The sequence below is a fragment of the Acanthisitta chloris genome, unplaced genomic scaffold, assembly GCF_000695815.1.
Source record: "Acanthisitta chloris isolate BGI_N310 unplaced genomic scaffold, ASM69581v1 scaffold1047, whole genome shotgun sequence".
NCBI lineage: Eukaryota > Metazoa > Chordata > Aves > Passeriformes > Acanthisittidae > Acanthisitta > Acanthisitta chloris.
In genome coordinates this window covers 16,114-39,577 of record NW_008684092.1, presented here as the reverse complement: position 1 = coordinate 39,577, position 23,464 = coordinate 16,114, and the positions used below count along the sequence as shown (strand labels likewise).

At 43.2% G+C, this 23,464-nt stretch overlaps 1 protein-coding gene across 1 annotated transcript; it reads left to right on the top strand.

Annotated features, from left to right (window-relative positions):
* The first annotated feature begins 8 nt into the window (after positions 1-8).
* HSBP1 (heat shock factor binding protein 1) lies at positions 9-3,940 on the top strand. Its single transcript, XM_009079159.1, is given in 4 exon segments — positions 9-312; positions 927-1,097; positions 1,759-1,878; positions 3,672-3,940. Coding segments are annotated over 3 exon segments (594 nt in total). The 3' UTR covers position 1,878; positions 3,672-3,940.
* The last annotated feature ends 19,524 nt before the right edge of the window (positions 3,941-23,464 follow it).

Genomic DNA, 23,464 nt, shown 5'->3' with positions numbered 1-23,464 from the left:
AGGCCGCGATGAGTGGGGCGAGGGGAGTGCCCGGCGGTGCCTCCCCGGGTCTGGGGGAACCTGCCCGTCGATGCCGATCGGGGCCCGGTGATACCTCTTGGGGTCCCGGCGGTGCCTCCCTGTGTGCGGGGGAGCCGCTCTGGAGGGGCCTCCCAGGGCTCGGTGATGCCTCCCCGGGTTCGGTGATACGTTTTCGGGCCCGAAGGTGTCTTTTCGGCGATACCTCCCACGGTTCCAGCGGTGCCTCCCTGGATTCGGCGGTGCCTCCCGGGCGGTGCCTCTCTGGGTCCAGTGATACCTGCCTGGGGTCCAGTGATACCTGCCTGGGATCCTAGTGATGCTTCCCTGGGCCCTGGTGATACTTTCTAGGGTCCTGTTGATGCCTCCCTGGGCCCTGCTCATACCTGTGTGCGCCCCAGAGGTGTAAGATTTATGACTGGTATCTGCCTGGTGTGTGGGGTGGTTGGGCTGGGGCTGTGCCTTGGCATTTTTGTCCCAGGTGTTGTTCTAAATGGTGGTGTGTGCCTGGATGGGATGTGGTGAAGGCTCAGGGATTGGGAGAGAGCAGGGAAAGGCTCTTTGCTGACAGGTTGGCTGGGGCTTGGAGCAGCCTGGGCAAGTGGAAGGTGTCCCTGCTTATGGCAAGATGAGCTTTAAGATCTTTCCAACCCAGAACAGTCTGTGACACCAGGAAAAATGCCTCCATGTCATTAACAGGACTCTGGACCTGCTGTGGTGGGTTTAGTCCTGGTTGTGAAATACAGGCATTTTCTAGGTCTTACAGACAGAGCCAGCAAGGTTGGAAGAAACCTTTAAGATCATCAGGTCCAACTGTTAACATGGTTGATATTTACTGTGAGCCTCAGTTCTCCACTGTGTACAAGTAGATATGTAAAAATGGCACTTAAAATGTAATTATCCTGTAGGGTTTGTGCTCAGCAATGAGACAACATTGTACTTACCTCATTACCTGAGATTAGATACTGTAACAGCCTCTAATGAAAACAAAACGTTTCTTTTTTCCCTTTAGGTGCAGACATTGCTCCAGCAAATGCAGGACAAGTTTCAAACCATGTCTGACCAGATAATCGGAAGAAATATCCTTTTTAAACTCAAATAGATGCTATACAATAAGTATTATGATGTATATTTGCCAGTGGGATTTTTAAGATAAATTTAAAGTGACCTTAAGAGTTTGAGCAAACCTCAACCAACCCACCAGGATCCACCTGGAGTGCTTTGGGGTTCCCAGCACAGGAAGGACATGGAGCTGTTGGAGTGAGTCGAGAGGAGACCACCAAGATGATTAGAGGGATGGAGCAGCTCTGCTGTGAGAAAAGGCTGAGAGAGTTGGGATTGTTCAGCCCAGAGAAGAGAAGGTTTTGGAGTGACATAGTTGCACCTTCCAGTGCCTAGAGGAAAGATGGAGACTATTTCCAAGGGCCTTGAGTGCCAGGACAAGGGGGAATGTCTTCCCACTGACAGAGTGCAGGGTTAGATGACATATTAGGAAGAAATTTTTCCCTGTGAGGGTGCTGAGGCACTGGCACAGGTTGCCCAGAGAAGCTGTGGCTGCTCCATCCCTAGAAGTGTTCAGGTGAGGTTGGATGGGGCTTGGAGCAACCTGAGTTAGTGGAAGGTGTCCTTGCCCATGGCAGGGGGTGGAACTGGATGTGCTTTAATGTCTCTTCATCCCAAATCATTCCATGAAACCCAGGCATGCCTGGAATGCTGCCATATTCCTTGACTCCATGGAACTTGATGACATGAGCTGTCGCATCGATGACCTAGAGAAGAACATCGCAGACCTCATGACACAGGCAGGGGTGGAGGAACTGGAGGGCGAGAACAAGACTCCTGCTCCCAACAAGAGTTAAAGTGAGCCAGTTGCTTCTTGGCCTAGAAACAAACCCTCAGGTCACTTGAAATGACTGGTTTTAATGTAGATGGAACTTTTTCCTTGGGTTTGTGAGGTGGTCTGGAATCTGCAGAACAGAATCCTAGAGAGAATTCTCTGGCATATCCAGAGATGGGAATGGAGCTGGGAGCAGCTGAGGGAGCTGGGGGGGCTCAGCCTGGAGAAAAGGAGGCTCAGGGGGGACCTCATTGTTCTCAACTCTCTGCCAGGAGGTGTTGCCAGGTGGGGATCAGTCTCTGCTCCCAGGGAACAAGGGACAGGACAAGAGGAAACACCTCAGGCTGTGCCAGGGGAGGTTCAGGTTGTATATAAGGAAGAATTTTTCCATGGAAAGGGTTGTTAGGCTTTGAAAGGGAGTGTCCAAGAAGGGGTTGGAGTCACCATCCCTGGAGGTGTCCAAGGAACAACTGGATGTGGCACGTAGTGCTCTGATCTCGCTGATGAGGTGGTGATTGGTCACAGGTTGGACTTGATCCTGGAGGTCTTTTCCAACCTAAATGATTCTGTGATTCTAGAATATAATTGTGTATCATATTATAACACAAGAAACCTTAAGGAGTTCTCCTCAGCAGGTTCCTATTAGCTTCACTAAGGCTGTTTTCCTCATCAGTCAGGGAGGAGAGTAATTTTCATCTTGTCTAGTTTTGAGGCAGTGCAGTATTTGTGTTCATCCCCTGGTACTCTGAGTGAGATCTGCAATAACAACTGTCTTTGCAGCAGGAGAAGAGAGATGAAAAATTGTCAGCAACGAACCAAGCTGTTCTCTTCTTTCTCTTACCATATTTGAGTGTTCTGAACAGGACCATAATCTCATGTACTTTACTAACACCAGCTGCAATTCCATAGCTGGAAAACTGGTGTGAGTGTGCTGCTTCTCTTCATCTTCTGCTGCATCCTGCACACGTCAGCTGCCACCAAGCTGCTGAATACTGTGGCCTTGCTGCTGTGCACAGAGGCTGGAGAGGAGTTACTGTCCATCAGCTGTCAGTTCCTGCTGTGTGTAAGTTAGGAGCTTGCAGGGAGTAGTGACTCACACAAGCAATCAGCAGGTCCTGGCAGTGTAAGAGAGCACTCAGGATGAGGCAAGGTGTGTCCTAGGGCACTGCTGCTTAGAGGCAGGTAAATGTGGTATCTTACTATTAATTTCTTGATTGACACCTAGTCTCTATATTACACAGAAACACTGGAGAAGTAGATGTTTCATCCTCTTGGCAAGCAGCAGCTCAAAGTCTAGTCCAAAAACATGTAGATAAATTCAGGTGATGAGGCAGCACCACACACAGCAAGGTCAATTGCTAAATTTCAGGACATGGGGCAGTGCAAGTGCCCAAACTGTTACATCATAAACAAGGAGGGGGTTGGTGCTTAATTATAGTGTATGAGCACTGAGATTTCACTTCAGTTTGTGTAGAGATTGAGCTTTTAATCCATAGAAGGCAACTGGCAAATAAAATGCTACATGTAATGGGTTAGATTAACTTTCTTATAAGAAGTGACAAAGAAAGACATGTCTCAGGCTCTCTTAGGCTTGAAATTCTGAGGTCATGTCCAGCATTCCATGCAGCCCAAATAGTTTGAAACAGATATGTTCTTGCTTGTTAAAGTTCCTAGTTTTTGTGATACTTGGACAAAAAGACAAGGTATTATGGACTTCATTACCCTCACATTGCCTGAACCCGACAAATGCCCATTTCTGATGAACATGATTCTCTTAATTCTCCATAATTATTCCCTTATTGCTTTTCCCCAACAGGTTGCCAATAACTCAAGATGAATCCTGGAAGACAACTCTTTCTTTTTTCTACAAATCCTTGGAATTACAGAATGGCTTTTTGCAACTCTTGTGTGTAAAAGCATTTTTATATTGTTCCAGAGCTTGCATTCCTAATGTACATTGTATAGTTAGGGCTAAGGTAGTTTATATTTTGATTTGTGTACTGTAATTTCACTTTTGGAATTCTTGTTATGAGGATCAATTGGATGTGTTATTAAAACACAGATCTTACGGATCTCAACTATTGGGTGTATTTTTTTGTGAAGTCACTTTTTTCCTCTTTCCTGTACTTTTCTAGACGTTCCATGTTTGATAGCTCAGCATTTAGTGACTCCCAGCAAATGGAAATCTTGCCTTGTCCTATGTAACTTCGTGGAGTGAAGCACAAGATTGAAACTTAGCATTAGTCTTAGCTCTAAGCAACAGGCACTCAACTAGTTGAGGATTGTGTTGTTTTTTTTCATCCATGTAATAAGGTGAGTTTGGAAACATGAGACGACATCAAAATCATCTCTCCTACTCCTGGTATCACCTGAGCTGTGTGTTCCTGGAACAGAAACCAGAAACAGATTTAACAGGAGACATCTGTACACAGCTGAGCAGCCACTACCACCCAAACATGTGACATCTGTGCAGACAAGGAACTACTAACTATGAACAATCTTGCTATGGGATTTAAGTTTTTTAACACTCTGAAACTGTCCATGTGTCCTTTGGCATCACCTTGGAACAGGAGTTGTGATTGAAGTGGTGATACTGGACAGAAAGGGATGGGATTGTGAGAGTGTCTGTATGTGGCTTCAAGTTTAAATCACAGGCTCACTGGAGAAAGCAGTTTGCTAAGGAGTGATACCTTGAGGAACAAAAAGGGAGAGAATCCAGTTAGCTTTTTAAAGCTTTGCTTCTCTTGGAATAACAACTAGCTGCACCTCTTCAAAATACCTGGTTTAGAAAAGTGTTTTTGCTTTTCTAATCACATCCACATTTATGGGCCTGGAGTTTGATGGATTACATTAGAGTATTTTGGCAATGAGAAGTGTATTTATTCTGTACTGTGTCACTTGTGAAGAAAAATGACCTTTGTCAGCTATTCCTGACAATCACTGCAAGGCTCCTCCAGCTTCAGACACAGATTTCAGTGTGCAGCAGTGGCATTTAGCAGTTGCCTGTGGACCACACTTGAAACTGCTCTTTGAGTGCCACCAAATTAGCACCTGAGTGCTGTGAGGGCAATATGACAGGTCATTTTTCCAAACTGAGGGGGAATCGTAATAGAAGCTCATAATAACAGGGGAATTTTGTGAACTTAAGAAATGTATCGATATCCCTTGTAACACCAACCTTGGGCTCTTTGTAATGTCACTGAAAACTCTAATAAACTGTTATGTGGTAACAAAAAATCAGGTCATGTACATTAAAGCACAATCTAGCATAAATGTGTCATTAAGTGTGAGATAGTACTGAGTTCTGAGTTACAGAAAGACTTCAGCACAGCTGCTGCTTGTAGAATAGTCTAGAATTACAGGTGTGCTGTATAATGAAAGGTTAAGCATAATTAATTCCCTGTCAGATCTGGATTTTAGTAGATAATTAGAACATAGGCTGAACCATAGGAAAGCCTATTAAAGCAGAGGATCATTTAGTATATACAGTAGTCTATACAACTATTATATATAGTTTGTACAGCTCTGAATTCTTATCTGCCCTTGTTCCTCCTGTGGCAGAAATGGACATTCCTGAATTTGCCTGCACTGCTCTGTGCAGCAGTAGTAGCTCTGCTTTCCTGAAGTTCATTGTGTCGGAATAACTTCCTGGGAGATGATTTCAGCTTCCAGAAGAACCTGGATTTTTCCAGTCATTGGAAAGATCTAATAGTTTTTTGGTAGGGATAGTTTCCCCTCATATATTTAACACTTCACTGATTTTTACTGCTCTCACCTCCACCTAGTCCAGATTTCCATTACTACCATCCTCTTCAACCCCTTCTTCTCCTTCCCTCTGACTCAGAGCTCCATTTCAGCTGTTTCTGAGGGAGAAGCCATTGCTTCCAAACTGTCTCCAGGTGACTATGAAGTGTAGATGCTCTTTCACGAAAGATCTGCATGAGGAACAGCAAATAGAACCAGGTTTTTCTCTATGACAGGAATTATGGGTGATCCCATGCAAGTCTTCAGCCATAGATTTCACAGCCAGTCTTTAACAGCAGTGTTGGTTTAGAATGCTGGAGCTAAGACCTGAGAACCCAGAAAAGAGTTGAAGGTCACAGGAGCTGTGTGCCCTGTGAGCTTTACCCTGGGCAACACAAATGCATTTGAAACTGCTGTTTCATCTCTTCTGGTGTCTTTATTCCTGTCTTTATAGCAGGAACATTACTTTCTCAGTACAGAGGAGCAGTGTCCTAATAAATACATGCTTTGAAACATTTAGGCCCACTGATGAATGATCCAGAATTATGATCTCCTTAAGAGGATTTTTTCATTTAATCTCTGCCCTAAAGATGATGTATGGTAAATAAGACTGCACACACAGCTCTTCAGCTAATACCATCTGATCTGGCACTAAGTGAAGCTGGTTACAGGCCAGAGACACACTGAACAATGACACTGCAGAGTGAGTTTTGAAACCTTCCTTTCCCCAAGCTGAACCAGGTCTCTCAGATCCAGGCAAGTACTGCTGCCTGCACTGCTGCCTGCTGTGGGACAGAGAAATTACTTGGACTTCATCTTACAGTTCTCCCAGTCTATTGCTGGCAGGAAACATTTGTGCAAATTGTAATTGTGTTACCTGTCCTCCTCCAGACACTCCCTCAGCACTCCCAGTAAAGTACAGTTGTTTCCCATTCTTGGATGGCTGAGGCACAGGGAATTGGTTTGCTAGAGATGCTATGGAAATTGGTAAGGCACATAACCCATCTGACTTCCAAACCCTGAGGAAGTGCTGAAGTCACTAGTGGTTCTTCCTCCAAACTTGAAAGCTGATGGAATTCAGTCCTTCATACTGTAAGTGCATTTGACACTGCCTTCCAAGAGAAAATAATGTTGATTCCATGGTTTTGCTGTGAAAACCACAGCCAGAGACACTGTCCAGCCTCTCTCTAACGTTACACCTGAGTCTGCAGTTTTCCTGGAGGTGTTCACATGGAATTATTTAATGAAGCTCTTCCCTTGTCCTCACGATTACAACTCTCTAGCAGATGGTGCCTTCTAGTGGGCACAGAGCCTGGGAGAAGCAGCACAGCTCAGATTAATTGTTCCTCACCTTAACGTAGGGGTTCAAATGTTAGGGCTTTAATGAGCCACATGGTGCTTGAAACATGGTTACTGCACAAGACACCGAGGCTTTGTTTACAATTAAGAAAATTAATAGGATACACAAATCACTTCCTGAGCTTTAAGCCTTACTGTGTTTTGAGAAGACCTAATGCTCACTGAGATTTCTTTCTCCAGCAATGCTGTAGAGTTAATGAAATTAGGTCATTAGGAAAATAAAGGATGGGAGTAGAAACTTTTAACTCTTATAAGCACTTTGAAATCAGAAAAGTTAGACAGGGACAGTCTCTCTGAAAAATGTACATGTATTGAGAGAAAGTGCTCTTCTATGTTGTTTTGCTACACACCTGACATTTTTATTTATGCAGCTCTTGTAGTTAAATGCAGATGTAAGAATTCCATCAGTCTACAAAGCTGTGCAATATACAGTCCTTGCTCTAGGGATTCAATCCTGTGTGAAATAGCAATTGGAGAAATGATGGAGTTAAGTGTTCCTCCAGTCTCAGATCCACAGGTGTTCATTTGACAAGTCTGGATGGAAGACCTGTGACCCTTTTGTGCCCAAAGGAAGGATCTCATCCTCCACACCTGAATTCCCTTAAGAGCTTAGCTCAGACAAAACCATGTGCTGCACAGTCTGCTTGTGTTCAGCAGCAGATGTCCCACACTGTGATGCAGCACAGCATTCTGTTATATGTGGGTGTCAGGTGGAGAAATGTTGGTCCAAATGCCATCTCATGGCAGGAGGAATATCCTCAGCTCAGGCCAGGGGGATTGCTGACAAACACCTGTCTGGTGTCCTGCCAGCTGACATCTCCAGGTCCTCAGCCTCAAAGTAATTCACCTGCAGGGCACCTCTGTTTTTACTTGTAACATTCCCCCTGCTCTGAGAATATCAGCTTACCAATGAATTGAAGTTTCTGACTTCACTTTCTGTTGCAGACATGTTTGGATTAAAAGCCCAGATCCCTGACTCTTTAAGGCATAGTAGGGAAGCTTTTCATATTTTAAACTCCACACAGGAGGAAATCACTGAACTCAGCTGTTCTCTATCCACTGGTACAGAAACAGCAGTTCCTTAGCTGCAACACAGGAAGGTTTCCAGGAAGATTTTCCTTGCCTGTTTACTTTTACATGCCCTTCAAGAAGTTAGGAGGCCAAGGATGACCAGGACAGACATTATCTGTCAAAGTATGTTAAGAGGTTGGAATGGAGCTTAGAGATCATCCAGTCCCAAACCCCTTTGAACACTGCCAGGGTTGGGGCATCCACAGCCTCAACCTGTGCCAGTGTCTCACCACCCTCACAGGGAAAACTTCTTCCTGATATCTCATCTATATTTTCCTCTTTCAATTTCTCCCCATTACTCCTTGTCCTGTCACTGCAGTTCCCAACCAAGAGTCCCTCTGCAGCTTCCCTGGAGCTCCTTCAGATCCTGGCAGGTTGCTCTGAGGTCTCCACAGAAACTTGTCTTCTCCAGGCTGAACAGCCCCAACTCCCTCAGCCTGTCTGCATAGGGAAGGTGCTCCAGTCCTCTGATCAGCTTCATGGCCTCCTCTGGACTTGCTCCAACAGTTTTGGAAAATTAAAGCAACAGGTAATACAGAAGAAAAAGAGACCAACTTTAAGACATGAGGCTTCTGCTGGCTTTAGGCATTTAAAGCCCCATGTGTGACACTTGTGTGTGATGAAATGTCCCCATGGTCTGAGTGTGACACATCCCAGTGACAATAGTGAAGGAGCATTCCTTTGCTTCCCAAGAGGCTTCTCAGCAGCAGAACAGCAATTCCTGCAGTTTGCCAACTGCTATAAACCAGAAATTTTGTGTCATACAACAGGTGCCTGATTCAGTTAGACTGTAAGAGGCTGAAACTCAGCCAAGTCCTCTCTTCAAAACATGTTCACTTTAAAAAGTATTCTATAGAGCTAGAAGGAAATTAGACAAATTCAAAGAGCACTGCAATAGTTAAAGGGCTAAAAGTGCAAATATCACTGATTTTTTCAAACAGACTGACTCTGCAAGGACTTTGTGAAGAACCAGAAAGACTCTACAAGGCTCATCACCTGAGCTTTTAGGAAAAAGAATGTGATTTTCTCCCTGGCTCTACAGAGCAGCTCATTTATAGTGCAAATGACTGGTCACCAAAGATAAAACAACCTAAGAAGCACACTCAGTCATGCTGTTATCTTTTAGATGAATACCTACTTCCAACAGCAGAGAGACTAATTGGTAATGAACGTTCATGTGATATAAGGGGAGAAAACAACCCCCAAAAAGGGACACCATCCCTTCTGCTATTGACACAAAAAGCACATTCTAAATCAGAGCAAATGTTCTTACCAAACTAATGGGACAGTAAATGTTGGAATTAATGACAAATGCAATAGACACTTATTAGAAGGAACATCACTGGGATGTCCAACAAGTGAGGCAAAAAATTTAATCAGGTTCTCATCAGAGGGTTACAAATACATGTGTCATTTTAATAAATTCTCAGCCAAGAACTGGGGGCATCTTAAAAGACAATTAACTGTAGATCCTTGAACAGGATTCACTGCTCTGGAAATTCTTTCAAGTCCTTTTTCCAAATTATTAGTCATATCAGAAGGTACAGATTTGTGCTCTTCTTCAGGAGTAGCCTCAGCTCTCACCTTTTTAACTGCAGAGTTTAATAAATAAATGGCATTTTAATAATATGTTTCAACATAGTCTGAATGAGTACAGAATCCATCAGCAGGAGCTTGTCAATGTGTCAGTGGAGGAGATGACTGGGGTACCTGGGATAATCTGGTCTTACACATTCTGAATTGTACTTTTATACAAGATCTTCAAATTAACATTGTTTTTCTTTCAGGTCAGAACCACTTTGAAATAAAAATCAAGGCAGTAGTTTAAGACCTTACTACTGAGCAACCCTGGAAGTCAATCTGAGCATGAAGTTTGAATTGCTTCACAGAGATTCCAGACATGATCGAGTCCTTCCCCCCTACCTTGCCACTGGAGACACTCTTTGGGATTCAAGATGATTGATGAGTTTGGTTATTAATGCTGCTCATTAGCAAGAAATGCAGTAAATTGAAGTCCTTGCACAACAAAGCTCCTGTTAAATTCCATTTTGAGCACTTCGAAAACAACAGGCAACAGCAAACAATACTTAGCAGAATGACACCATCTGCCATTTATTATTTTTTAATCATCTTTTCAGTGTTTTAAGCAAGAATTTGGTTATAAATGCTGACAACTGGCACTATAAATTATGAATTTTTTTTTCTCTCTGAATAGGGAGAAGCACAAACAAATAAAAGTGCAGGTTTAAATCTTAGTTTTCACACATTATTAAGCTTGTAAGATGTGTTTCCAGATTAACCTGCTCCTTGGTTGTGTTTATGGGAGGGGATATTTGATTGGGCCACCTGGAGCTGGGGACAGGGTTGTCTGGAGATAATGAGATGAATGAAGGAGTGAAGGAATGAAGCAAGAAAAAAGAGTCATCTTTGCATCTTTATTTGGAGGCCCTTCATGTCCCAGTGCTGTTCCTCCTAAGGCTCAGAGTAGCAGAAGTGTCATAGAGTCAGAGAATCACAGAATGGTTTGGGTTGGAAGGCCCTTAAAGCTAATCTAGTCCCACCCCCTGCCATGGGCAGAGACATCTTCCACTAGCCCAGTTTGTTTTCAAGCCCCATCTAACCTGGCCTTGAATAGTTCTGTTCTTCCAAACACTGTGAAGTATTGGAGCTCTGTGTTTTCTAATGTTATACAACAACAAACAGAATGGAAATTTCTGCTGTCTTTAGACATTTGTGGCTTTGTCAATGCAAAGTGGTTTAGAAATTCCTGCTCCACCCCCTGATGGCACCGAACAAAATCATCGTTTCACACGTCATACAAAATTAACACCAAATTTATTGAACCTGAGGCATATTTAAAAATCAGGAGGTTTTCATGCCATTAGTTATTTTAAAGCATCTTTGAAACTGCTCTGTAGACTGCAGTTAAACAATTAAAATGCATAATCGCATTTAAAAAGCAGCACCAAAAGTGTAAGTCATTTTGTCACAGACACTGCTCCAGCATGGTTTGATTATTTAAAGTTATGCTCCAAACCCAATTTATACCCCATACCCTTGATCTCTATTTCAATTTCAGGATGTTAATGCATGCACCATTGCTGTATTAGCTGATAGGGCAGAACAAATACTTCAGAAAAAGTCATGATTAGAATTTGAAATCTCTCTCAGCCATGTTTAATCCCCAAAGGTTCTCACCTCACTGGCTTTTCCTGAGGGTTTTCCCCCATGGTTTATACCTGGAAAGAATGATTATTTAACATCAGATGAATGTAGAGCCTACAGGGAGTGTATAGGTGCAGCCACTCCTGCCATGAATGATAAAGTTATCAGACATCAGCTCAACCTCTTCAAGCTGAGCTGTTACCAGCAGTGTGGGCAGGGAGAGAGAGCAATCTCCACGTGCCATGCCACAGACACCTCAGCACCCAGACAGCTGAGTCTGCAGGTGCCAGAGATATTTGCTCATTTTCCTTGTGGCATTACCTGCAAACTCCTCTCTGTTCTTTGTTCTGGCTTTGTTTGCCTGTGCACAGCTCTGCGAGGAGCAGGAATTAGGGGTTTGGGTCACTGGAGCACAGAGCAGTGTCTGGAGCCTCTAACACAGCCCTGAGTTCCATTCACTCACTACTAAAGCACACAACATGCTGGATAAACACAGAGGCAGGAGCAGTCTTGCAGGATAAACAATTTTATATTCCAAGCATTGGCAAAGAAAGGAGTGAAATTTGAGGAAAAGCTTGTTTATAGGAGTTTAGCCATCAGGCAGCATTAACATGGGGGTTACCATCCCCTGGATTGTTAATGCCTTATTAATTATATGCATAGAGCTGGTAAAGTGATTAATTACCTTTTCCTGTTCAAGACATATTGTGTATAAATATAGCCTACTATTGGAATATGCATTCCCAAGCATCTCAGACTAGTCACATGCCTAGCAGAATGATAGAACACGTATTTCTGTTCTTTGCAGAAGGCACAGTGGGGAAACTTTCACATCCTCCTCAAATTCCTCTCAGAATGAAGTCCAGAGGAGGCCACGAAGTCGATAAGAGGATTGGAGCATCTCCACTATGGGACAGGCTGAGGGAGTTGGGGCTGTTCAGCCTGGAGAAGAGAAGGTTGTGTGGAGACCTTGTAGCATTCTTCCAGGAGCTGAAGGGACACCAGGGAAGTTGCAGAGGGACTCTTGGTTAGGAACTGCAGTGACAGGACAAGGAATAATGGGGAGAAATTGAAAGAGGAAAATATAGATGAGATATCAGGGGGGCGTTTTCCCTGTGAGGGTGGTGAGACACTGGCACAGGTTGCCCAGGGAGGCTGTGGCTGCCCCAGCCCTGGCAGTGTTCAAAGCCAGGTTGGATCAAGCCTTGAGCAACCTGTTCTGGTGGGAGGTGTCCCTGCCCAGGGCAGGGGTTGGGACTGGATGATCTCTAAGCTCCATTCCAACCTCTAAAATTCTATGATGATTCTATGATGATTTTGGTATTTCTCACAAGGCCCAGGGTGATGGGGCAGTGGAGCACTGTGTCCATGTCTCCAAACCCCATAGGCATGGATGCAAGACTTTGTCCGGGCAAAGGAACGTGTAGATAGGATTCAGTGTCTGTCACCCACAGGGCAGTGCCCATTTCAGGTAGGAGAGGGACTTGCACTGGAACTGGGATTTACAAGGCTGGCGTTGGCCTTGGAGAAGGCAGAAGCTTCATAGTGGCACAACAAAGACTGTAAGAACCTTTTCTATGCCTGCAGCAGGTCTGTCTCAAAAAGCCTGCTAAATAAGCCTGATTCCTATAAAAAGCTGCAGATAATTTGGAGACAGATTTGCCAGAAACTAAGTGAACAGTTATTTTTCACTCCAAATTCACTCTTAAAGATCTGCCTGGTGTTTGTATAATGAATCTTCACTCTTAGGACAGAAAGCTTTCATTTTTGGTATCAGTTAGTCTTTTTCTTACTGTTTTACAGCTTGTCTCAGAAAAGGAGTGGAAATATCTCCCTACAGCAACCTCCTAAAACCCATAGTAACAAGTGGCTCATTCTTAATAGCAACACCCATATATTTTCCAAGGAAGGTTTACTAAGCAAAGGGACTGTGACACTTGCAAAAGTTCTGCAGTTTCTCATGGAAGGGATGGGAAAAGTAGAGAGTTGTCCTTCAAGTGGCCTTGCCTAAATGAAATGAACAGCTTGAGTGCCTATCATTAGCAGGCAGAACACCTCTGCAGGAGGCACATGGCTTGAAACCCAGAGAATTCTGCATGATTACAGCTTAGTAACTCCACAAAAAATCAAGCAGAAAGTTTTCCTGAGGGAGTTTATCTATGAAAAAAAAATGTTTACACTAAAGTTAGCATGTATTAGCTGAGTCTGAGTAGAAAAACTGCTATTTGGAGATAAACAGAGCTTCAGCTCTCAGAGGCAGGAAGGGTCTAGGGCACGTGGCCTCGCTGCAAGGACACAGATGATATATACTTCACCTCAGGGTAGTGTGAACAGGATCTCCAGCTCCAAGGTCATGGGTGAATACACACACAGAGCATAGCATAAATATGTAATTACTGGAAATTTTGTTTAAAGTTGGGAAAGGCTATGGCCATGCAATGTAAGTTACTTGAAGACTGTTTCTGTTCCATGAGGATTGGAACTGCTAACCACAAATACACCATAGCAAGAGTTTTCTAGCTCTGTTTTCTGCTTTTCAGTCTTTAGGATCATAAAAAAACCCTAGAAAGTACCTTGAGAAGTCAGCTCTCTAGTCTGCTCCAGAGCATATGTGTCTGAAGACACTTTTAAATGGAGATGGTCTGCAGCAGGCCATGTCAAACTGAATATAAAAGTAAGCAGCTGCAGCTCTCCCCTGGGAATGGAGTGAGAAGGGAGCAAGCAGTGCAGCTGGGCTGTGGAACTGGAGTGAAGGAGGAGTAAGCAGTGATAAGAAAACTTCAGCTAAGGAAAACAAAAGGATAATGAGCCTTGACTGACTGCCAAGAAGCCCATCAAGGACACTTAGAGGTGATGATAGGAAGAGAGAGAAAGTAACAACCCCCAGAGGAGACTGACACCCACCCTTAAGCCACAAAACTCTATGACAAAAGGCATGTTGGTGCCCCAACCATCCATCATGCCAGGATGACATACAAAATTATGATATATAAGGCCATGTACACCTTATGGGCAGGGGCTCACCAGAACTCAAGCACCATGTTGCCTCTGTGGGGACACCCACTGAGCTTCTGTGCCTGCTGTGCCCCCCAGAATGAGATTCTGTGCTGGACCACTCATCTCATCACTCTTGGAGTTGAAATCTACTCGTGATTGTTAGGGACATAACTTTTCCCTTATTAATGTAGTAGACTTTTTGTAAGTGCATGCATATACATAGGTGGAATAAATCGCTTTGAATTTACTACCTGAGTGTGTGTGTCTGTCCTGTTATCTCAGAATCCTCCATCTCTGGAACAGCATAACTGTGCTCTGAAGTCTGATAGATTCAGTTGAACTGTTCTTACAGGTGCTCAGTGACAGACATTTCAGTGAGGTTTGTGATTCTGGAGCACTCCTGCTTGCCCATCCTCTTGGACCAGCCTCAAGGATATTGCTTAACCTTTAATTCTTTGTTCTTTGGGTGGTGCATGTCAAGGTCAAAGAGCAGAAACAGTGAGAAGAAGTCAAGCAGGTCAACCTCTATGATGAACAAGGCCCTTATACTTCATAGGGGACACTACAGTTCAAGTTTTATCACCAACTGAATACACACAGTATAATTCTTCAGAATTATTGCACAAGTGTCACTAGAAATTTTATTTAACTAAGGAATTTGGATCCATGACCAAATATCCTCTAATCCTCACCCAAATATCTATTGCTATGTAAACATCAGCCCATCTTTACATCATTACAATGACTATTAAATCCTTCCCCTATGGTAAAGTAATCTGATTCGATCATCACTGTTCTCTACTGCATAGAACTGAATTGTCGACTGAGTAGCAAAAATATTGCTAACACAGGAGATACACCTGTAGGTTCAATAGCAGAAATATGTTTTTTCATGAGCAAATTGGTGCTACATTTCTATTACAGGACCTTATTACAGCTGATGTTTTGCTTCAGAGTGAAATCAGTGCAGGTTTTTATGAGTCCCTGTAAGCTTGCACAGGAAATATATAAATCTACTTTTGCCATTGCTTTGATTTTAACAGGTATAGTTTTTTCAGGTATAGTTGCTGGAACTGATTAGTTTCTGAAGGTATCACACCAGTGATAGGCCAGACCCACCAACCTACCCTTGAATTTTGCTAAAGATTCAGACCTAAACTTCCTCATCTCCACAGCCTTTAGCAAGATAGTTCAACAGCCTACAAAAGTGCAGTTGTTACACTGGAATCAAAATCTCCTGATGACAGCAAGAACAATCCCTTGATTTTTCCTGTTCCAAAGAGCAGGAACAGATTTATTGCCTGAAGGGAAGAAGTGAAGCAGCACTAAAGCATTTACCACTGTCAAAGCTTCAGCCTGTGGGACAGCAAACCTCCCAGGTTTCAGGAACAGAGCAAATCTCCATTTCCCCCTTAGATGACAGGTGTGTGTAGCCTTTAAAAACACCCAGGACTACTATTTAATTCATTAGCTATAGAAAACTTCAATGTTTGTTTGAGTTAAGAATCAATCTCCATTTCCTGGCCCACTAAGTAGATTCCACATTCCCTCCCTCTCTGAGAACAGCTGTGTTCTGTGTGTTTGTCAGCCTAACTGGGAAGCTTTAGAGCAAGTGGCATCTACACTAATCCTTCCCAAACAGCTAAGAGTTCAAGAGCTATACACCTGCAAAAGAGCCCAAAAGCTGATGGAAATACATGTGATTTGGATAAAGATTAGACATTTTCTATGAAACCTGTCAAAGAGGTGTCACAAAGCCATATAGGAGAGTGGCTGGAATAATGTGATTTCAAAATTGCTTTCTGTGACTGTAGTGTTATTGTCTATTTTTTATCATTAGTGTATTCAGCTCCAGACAGGACACACAGGAGGGCACAGACCAACCTGAAGGAGCACAAAGCTCTGCCGTAAATGAACAGTCAGCAGAGCATGAGGATAAATAGATAAATGCACAAGATATCTCACATTTTTGAGGCAGGTACCTAACCCTTCTGCCAGGCTGATTCATGGCTGTAGATGGCACTCTCCCCTCTGCAATGAAGCCAGCACAGAGCTGAGAGAGGAATCAGGCTCTGGATGAGAAGCACAGCTGAGATCTTTACTCCTTGAAGTCATTAGATGCTCAGGTACCGTGGCAGTAAGTGCCACTGATAGGCCTTAGCAGATGGCAGGATCCAGGGTGCTTTTCAATGCCAGGCTTGATAGCCCAAGGAGCCAGTTGTAGTTTGGGTATTGACAATCTGCCTCCCAAAATTCCTGTGAAGTGGAAATTGGGTGTAATGGCATCATTCATTGCCTGTCCTAAACTCCCTGGTCATTCCAGTGCCACTTCCCAGCCCAGCAGTGAGTTGTACTCCAGGCTGTGCTGTGCAAGTATAACACATGGTCATCCGTGGGGATGAAGAGATGTCTCACACAGCAAAGACACTTTGCTTAGGCTTAGGAGAGGCAATTTACAAGTTGTATAATTAAAGAAAACAAAGACACAACCCTTCAGCTTTTCCCAGCCAGTTTCCTCATGTTGTGTTTCCCTTTCTCCAGCTCTTTGCAATGAGAAGTGATTCTCTGACCTCAGTGTAAAAGAGATAGACAGACACATTTCAATGGTAGCACCTCTGTGAACATGCCCTCCTGTTGCAGTGCAGGGTCAGACTGCAGCCAATTCAAACTGGACAGGGTGGGATCCTTTAATCCACCCCTGACAGTATTCCTAGGCTGCATATCAACTATGGATAAAACCACGTGGGTAAACATCTCAGGACTATGCTGGGGGTGGGAAAGTGTTGCAGAGTTGAACACAAACAGTACAACAATGAGAAGGTATTTTATTTACCATCAGTTTGGTGGCTGAAAAATTAAATGAGTCAGAAATTTAGCAAAGAGATTTTGCTGCTGACCAAATGTAAAGCAGCATTTCTGGCCCACTTTGTCCTGCAAAAATAGATAGAGAAGACTTCAAACTTCTATCCAAGAAAAGTAAGAATCTGTAGCATCTCTGTGTTTGTCTGCAAGAGAAAAACAAATCTTATTCTCTTTTATTATCCCAGCACAAATCAGAAACAACTCACTTCAATGAGGCAGAATCAGAATGGTGTGAGGAAATGAATCCTTTGTTCCAGAGGGCTGGCACCATCAGTGAGGTGGGATGAATGGATGCAGTGCTGATGTTCTTCTCCTCCTCTAGCTCAGGTGACAGTTTGGAATATTAAAGACCTGTAATGCTAGGGATGGTGAGGCAGGAATCCACAGAAGAAAGCCACAGATCACACAGGTGTCTCACTTTTGGATGCAAATAACAACCTTCTCCCTTCCTACATTCACTTGAATTTCGAACTCCATTGTGACAAACACGGGATAAGCAAAATTTCTGATTACAGTGAGAGTCAAATTTATGTGGTACTTTTATACCTGCACTGTGACACTCTCATAACAGAATATGTGATCCAGAGAGATGATGTTCCACCCATCATGCTACTCCCATTTTTCCAAGGAAAAAGAGGAAAGAATGGCAGATTTAATGTTCTTCTGCTGAGAATTCATCCCCGTCCCTCAGTGGTTTTGTGTTTCAGACCAAAAAAACAACCAAAAAGCAAGCCTCCACTTTAGTCTTGAATAGGGATTTTTCAAAGTGAACTCAGTCTGCCATGATTCTTCTCATGACACTTTCCCTGGTTTTTTCCACATCAGCAACTTTCTAATAGCAGCAGAGAAGAAAAGAAGAGCTCCGTAAAACAGTATTAAACAAGGAGGCTCATTGGTAATTAAAGTGGGAATGGAGATAAAGGAACAGTGGATAAAGCCTGCTGGAATGCCTCATTGGGATATTTCAAACAGTTTTTTGAAATAACATTTCTGTCTTTCAGGAGCTAATTATACATTTGCCTCACACTAAGCAGAAGGCTAAATTAATTGGAAGAACAAAGGTAATTTGTTGTGGGTTGGAATGTGGCCATGGATGCTTGTTTCCCTTGTGGGAGAAGAAATGATGACCTATCCTAGGTTTGCTGTCACCAAAAGATGAGGTGCAGGACCAGAATGTGCATCCCACCCACCCCCTCAAGCAATACTTTCCTGCAGCCTCTTCTCCATCCCTAGCTGTGCCAGCCACTGTGACTATGGACTGGGTATCAGCAGGTGGAAAGTCCCTCTGCCTTTTCCTTCTAGCCTCCCTCCATTCTTTCCCCATCTGGCAGTAGATTGCTTCAGTAAGAGCTGCCAAATTCAACATGTCAATATTAATCACCAAAGTCACAATGGAGTATTTGTGAGACCCACACTCCCGTTCTGCCTGTCAAATAGATCATCTCCTTTGAGCTGGTTCTTCATAAACAGCTGGAGATTTTTAAACACCTTATTAAAATAGAATAGATCATCAGCAGCTGGAGCATTTCAGAGATGAATGGGCTTTATGCCAGTAAATATAGTACTTGCCAAAAAACAGGTGGCAACAATAACTGCAATGCTCTGCAAGACCACTGCCCTTCCTGTTGTGTTTATTGATTTGGACAGGCAATTCCATGTGGGATAGGTATTGAATATCTATTTCCTTTGCCCAGGTTGTCAAAAGTTGAAAATATTAAACATGTATTCTCAGACTTTCAGAATGTCTGCTTAAATATGAAGCAAATCAGTAATTCCTTTTTTCTGATGGGGGAAAAAAGTATAATAAAAAAGATCTGCTGACCACTTGCAGAATTCTGCTTAAATATGAAGCAAATCAGTAATTCCTTTTTTCTGATGGGGGAAAAAAGTATAACAAAAAAGATCTGCTGACCATTTGCAGAAAATCAATTTCTCTCAGGAACTTGAGAGTCTATAGTGCTAAACCTGGAAGCCATTCAAAAATATACATTTCAGTTTGAGGTGTTAATGCTTTCATAGTAAAATATACAAATGCAGTTGGTGTCTTTAAACTTCATTTTATTCCCCCGTGAGAAGGATTTAATTGGCCTCAAATAAGAAATCACTGGTTTACATAGTACAATCTTCCACTTAATACCCAAGAATCCATGTCATGTATTTAAATTACAAGTAAAATACTTACTAATGAGCTAATGTTTTGCAAACACCCACAGAGATATGTGAACTTAACCACTTTCCTTTCACACAGGACAGCGTCTAGAGAGGGTGGCAGCTTTCCTGGGTAACCATAGCATTGGTGAGGGTTGTTAAACAAAATTGTGGTCCTGCATTTTACTCCTAGCATTTCCCTCTAATTCACTGTCTAACTTCGGGAAAGACACTTAACCTCTCTGCGCCTCAGTTCACCCATCTGTAAAATAGTAGATAAGTCACCTAATTCACAGGGATGTTATGGAGATTAATTAACTAACGTCTGGAAAATGTCTCCAGATCCTTCTGTGAAAGGCATTATAAGGGCAAGTGATAGCAGTGTAACCATATGCAAAAGGTTTTATCACTTGGCACAAGACAGTTTGGTTTTTATCCTCTTCCCTCTGCAACATCACTGAGGGTTTTTACGGGACCATTGACTAAGAGCAGGCTCGGGCAGCTTTGCAGAGCACCATTATCTTAAGTCAAAGGACACGTTGTTTCAACCTCAGTAAAATTGTATTTAGTTAGTTCCTGATAGTACTTCAAGATCCCCAATGAGATCAAGCCCTGGCAGGCTGGATGCTGTACATAAAGTCCTTGAAGACAGTCCTTGAAAACAGTCCTTGAACATGTAAGAAAGCTGCAGCTGTTTAACATAAGAGATCTTTTTAAGCTAATTTAATTGAACTGACAAATGTGCTCTGCAGGCTGCCTTTAACAAGGGTGTATTCTCATGGCCAGCTCTAGGTAAAGATGAAATAGGTGGTTGCCTTGAGCTGCAGACTGCTGTGAGTAACAAACTGGCTCTAAGTCTGACTGCCTATTGCTGCTTCCTGATAGCAGAAGAATTGGGATGGGCTGGGGTCTTAGTGACCCCTCCTACCCCAAAAATCAGTGGCAGCAGACTCCCATGCCTGCCCTTGCTTTTCATTTGCCATTTCAGCTCTCTGACATGAGTTTGAGTCAATCAGTTGATTTCCAGTCAGACCTTACATTAACCCAACTTTGCAGTATCACAGTTCCCGCTCTTTGGCACTTAGCACATGAATAGGAAAAAGAAAAAGGTGGAGCAGAACAGGGACAAAGTGGGGAAAGGATATGCCCTTCAACAGCACAGTCAGAAATAATTCCCAGAGTCCCTCGTGCTTAGTGTCCTGTATCCCAGATCCAGCTGCTTCCAAACATGTATTACTGATTTGTCTTGGTCTACCTGCTTTTCCATCAACACTTTCTTGTATTATCTGATAGAGCTTTGACCCAGGAAACTTAATTCCACCATGTCTTCTTCTCCCCTGAGCTCTGCGTGCAGCTCGACATGCTCCACTCCCCTCCACTTGTTACCTGCTCTAAAAACCAATTTAAAAGAGAAAAGTATCTGTCACAACCATCTTGCTTTCAGCTGCAGCACAGCACGTTGCAGTAAATTTTTATATTAGGAAGAGATCTGGATAACTTTGTTTTAAAGCAGCTGTTTGTCTTTCTGAGCTATTCTGATTCAGTTTCGTCTTCGAGCAGCAGACCTGGAAGGGCAAAGGAATGGGGAGAAAGAAAGATTTGGTCACAATTTAGAGTCATTTGTTCCTGTCAGAATTTATATGAGCTAAATCTCAAGCCTGGACAAGCCTTAATAACTATCATATTTAAAGTTCAACGTTACAGGGGAAGACTGCAAGGCCCAAGGGGATAAGTAATAGAATACAGAATAGTTCACCTTTCATGTGCCCATTCATACCCAATCCAGCAAGGACAGGCTGGTGCTGGCCTTTCACAGGCATACATGACCTGAATTTAGCAGTATCTAGCTAATCTCATTGGACTAAACTACTACTAATTGGTGTCCTTGCTGGATAAAGTCACTCAGTAGGTCATTGCCAAAGTCAAAAGAACTGGCTTCACTGCCAGTCCTGTGTCAGAGGGATGGGAAACCTCTACTTTCTCATGATAAACTGACCTACCCAAACAAATGTTCATGTTCCTATGCATGCTTTACCTTTACAATCACACAAGCTTTGCTTCAAGGAAATGAACATTGCTGAGAGAGAGGAAGCTAAAAAGGAGAAAAAGCAAGGTGTGGGCAGATGGGTTTTCTCTGGAGTGTGACTCATTGGGGATAGTAAACACAAGAAACAAAGCCAAAAGTTCTTCTCTATTGAGGTGTCACAGGTCGGAAATGGAGATATCCTTACAGATATCTCAGGAATGGCTTTCACATTTTTTTACCACTGCAGGCTGCTAAGAAATGAACGATAGCAAAGTAAACGAATAATCTAGCAATTACCTCTTCAGAAGTCATCCATACACAAAGATGTTTCGCATCATCAGCTTCTCATAAGTTCAGAGCTTCCCTGCTCAAGACTATGTTCTTCCACAACAGAGGAGAGCTATCACAAGCAGGAGGCCTTTACCAGATATATTTGCTTTAGTGGATGGATGCCAGTGCTTTCTGGGTGGAAGGTCCCTGAGTTGCTCCCTGCTGGCCTGTTGTTGTGAGGTTTATGATCCAGAGGCATGAACAATACTGCTAAGAAATCCTCCTTGCCAAAATCACTTCTGACCTTAAAGCAGAATTCGAAGTTGGAGTGTTCAGCAGTAACCTCTGTCTTGTTAGTGGTTCAGACATGCAAGATATCCACAGCAGCAGTCAGAGTTCCCCGTGGAACTTAGTGGAAGAGGCAGTTGGTACAGACAGGTGTTTGTTCAATAGGGCAGTGAGGTAGAGTAGAAGAGAGAACAGGGAGAGGGGAAAAAAGGTAGTTAGAAATAAGTTCAGTTGGGCAACAGCCTCGGTGGGAGGTGGATGAATGCTAATGGGCTTGAATTACTCATGCATAATCTGGTGTGAAGAGCTTCAAACCAATGGCCTTCTGTGGTATCTCTCTGGAGCAAGAAACCTCATTAAAAACACGATCTGAGAGAGACTGATCTGGAGAGAAAACAAGAGTAAAGGATCCTCCCAGAACAGCTATAGCTGTACAGAAGACATATTTCTCCAGCACTAGAATCTGACAGCTTTCTCCAGCACTAAATCTGCTTTGGCAAAAGGACAAACACAGAGCAAAGGTCTGAGATTCTGCATCAAGTCTTTAACCCTTCTCCCCATGTCCTCACCTTCTGCACGTCAGGCAGCACAGAAACAGAGCAGGTGAATCCTGACAGCAGCTTCCACAGGCAAGTTCATGTCCCAGCACCACACTTGGACACAGCCACAGCCCAGAACTGCAAGGGCTTGTTAGCTCTTATTGATGACCACAGAGCTGCCTGGTCCTCAGTGCTGCCAGTGCTTGTGTGAGGGACAGCAGCAGAGTGAGGACTGCAGATCGTGGAGCCTTGGCACTCAGTACAGCCACAGGTTAGCAGTCACACAAACACTTGCCTGCTTTACTAGTCTGCTGATCAGAACCCTTACTTAAAAGGATCCTCTTTGTATCTCCCCATATATCCTTCAGGTGGAAGCTGGAACCCTGTGAGGGACTTTGATCCATGATGTGCTTCCTGTTAGTGGGAGTGCACAGTGCAGAATGTGTGTGCATGGAAGACAGCATAGAGGAAAAGAGTAATTATTTTAAAAGACCAATTGCAAACTGTTTTAAATTCTGTAAGCTGAAGCTGAAGCCAACTCAATTGGTAACATCAGGTTTGCATAGAAGAGAGAAAGAAACAGCTCTAAAATTAGAAGACTAAATAATCTCTGGTTTAAAAGCATCACAAATGCTGCTCCTGTAAACACTCTCATCAAGAGAAATGCAAGTGTGCTTGCCATGTAATTGCACATTCAAAAATAATGTGGAGAGAACATTTTGTAAAGAAATGCAAATGGAACAGTCAGGAAAGGTCCTGTCTGGACAGCCCATGGAAAGAAGCTCCTCACGGAGGTGATGTGGCAGTAAGGCAGGACAATGTCCCTTCAGTTCTGCTCACTACAGGACAAAATCAGTACAAACAGCCCCTCATTTACACTTGGAGTGCCTGTAGTTCACTCCTCTTGCTCTAGAGGTTTCCAACCTTTCCTGACACCAGCACAGACTATAGATCTGTAAGGACACAAGTTCACTGATGAGCCTTGGCCATTCTGCCTCAAGGGATTACTTGTCAAAGACAGACACAAACTACTTGCTGTCATAACTTCATTTCCTTAGACCTCCAGGCTATGTGACATTCAAGCAAAATCCTTGCTATTCCTCTATTTTACTAGTAACTTCATAGTTCTCCAAATCCTTT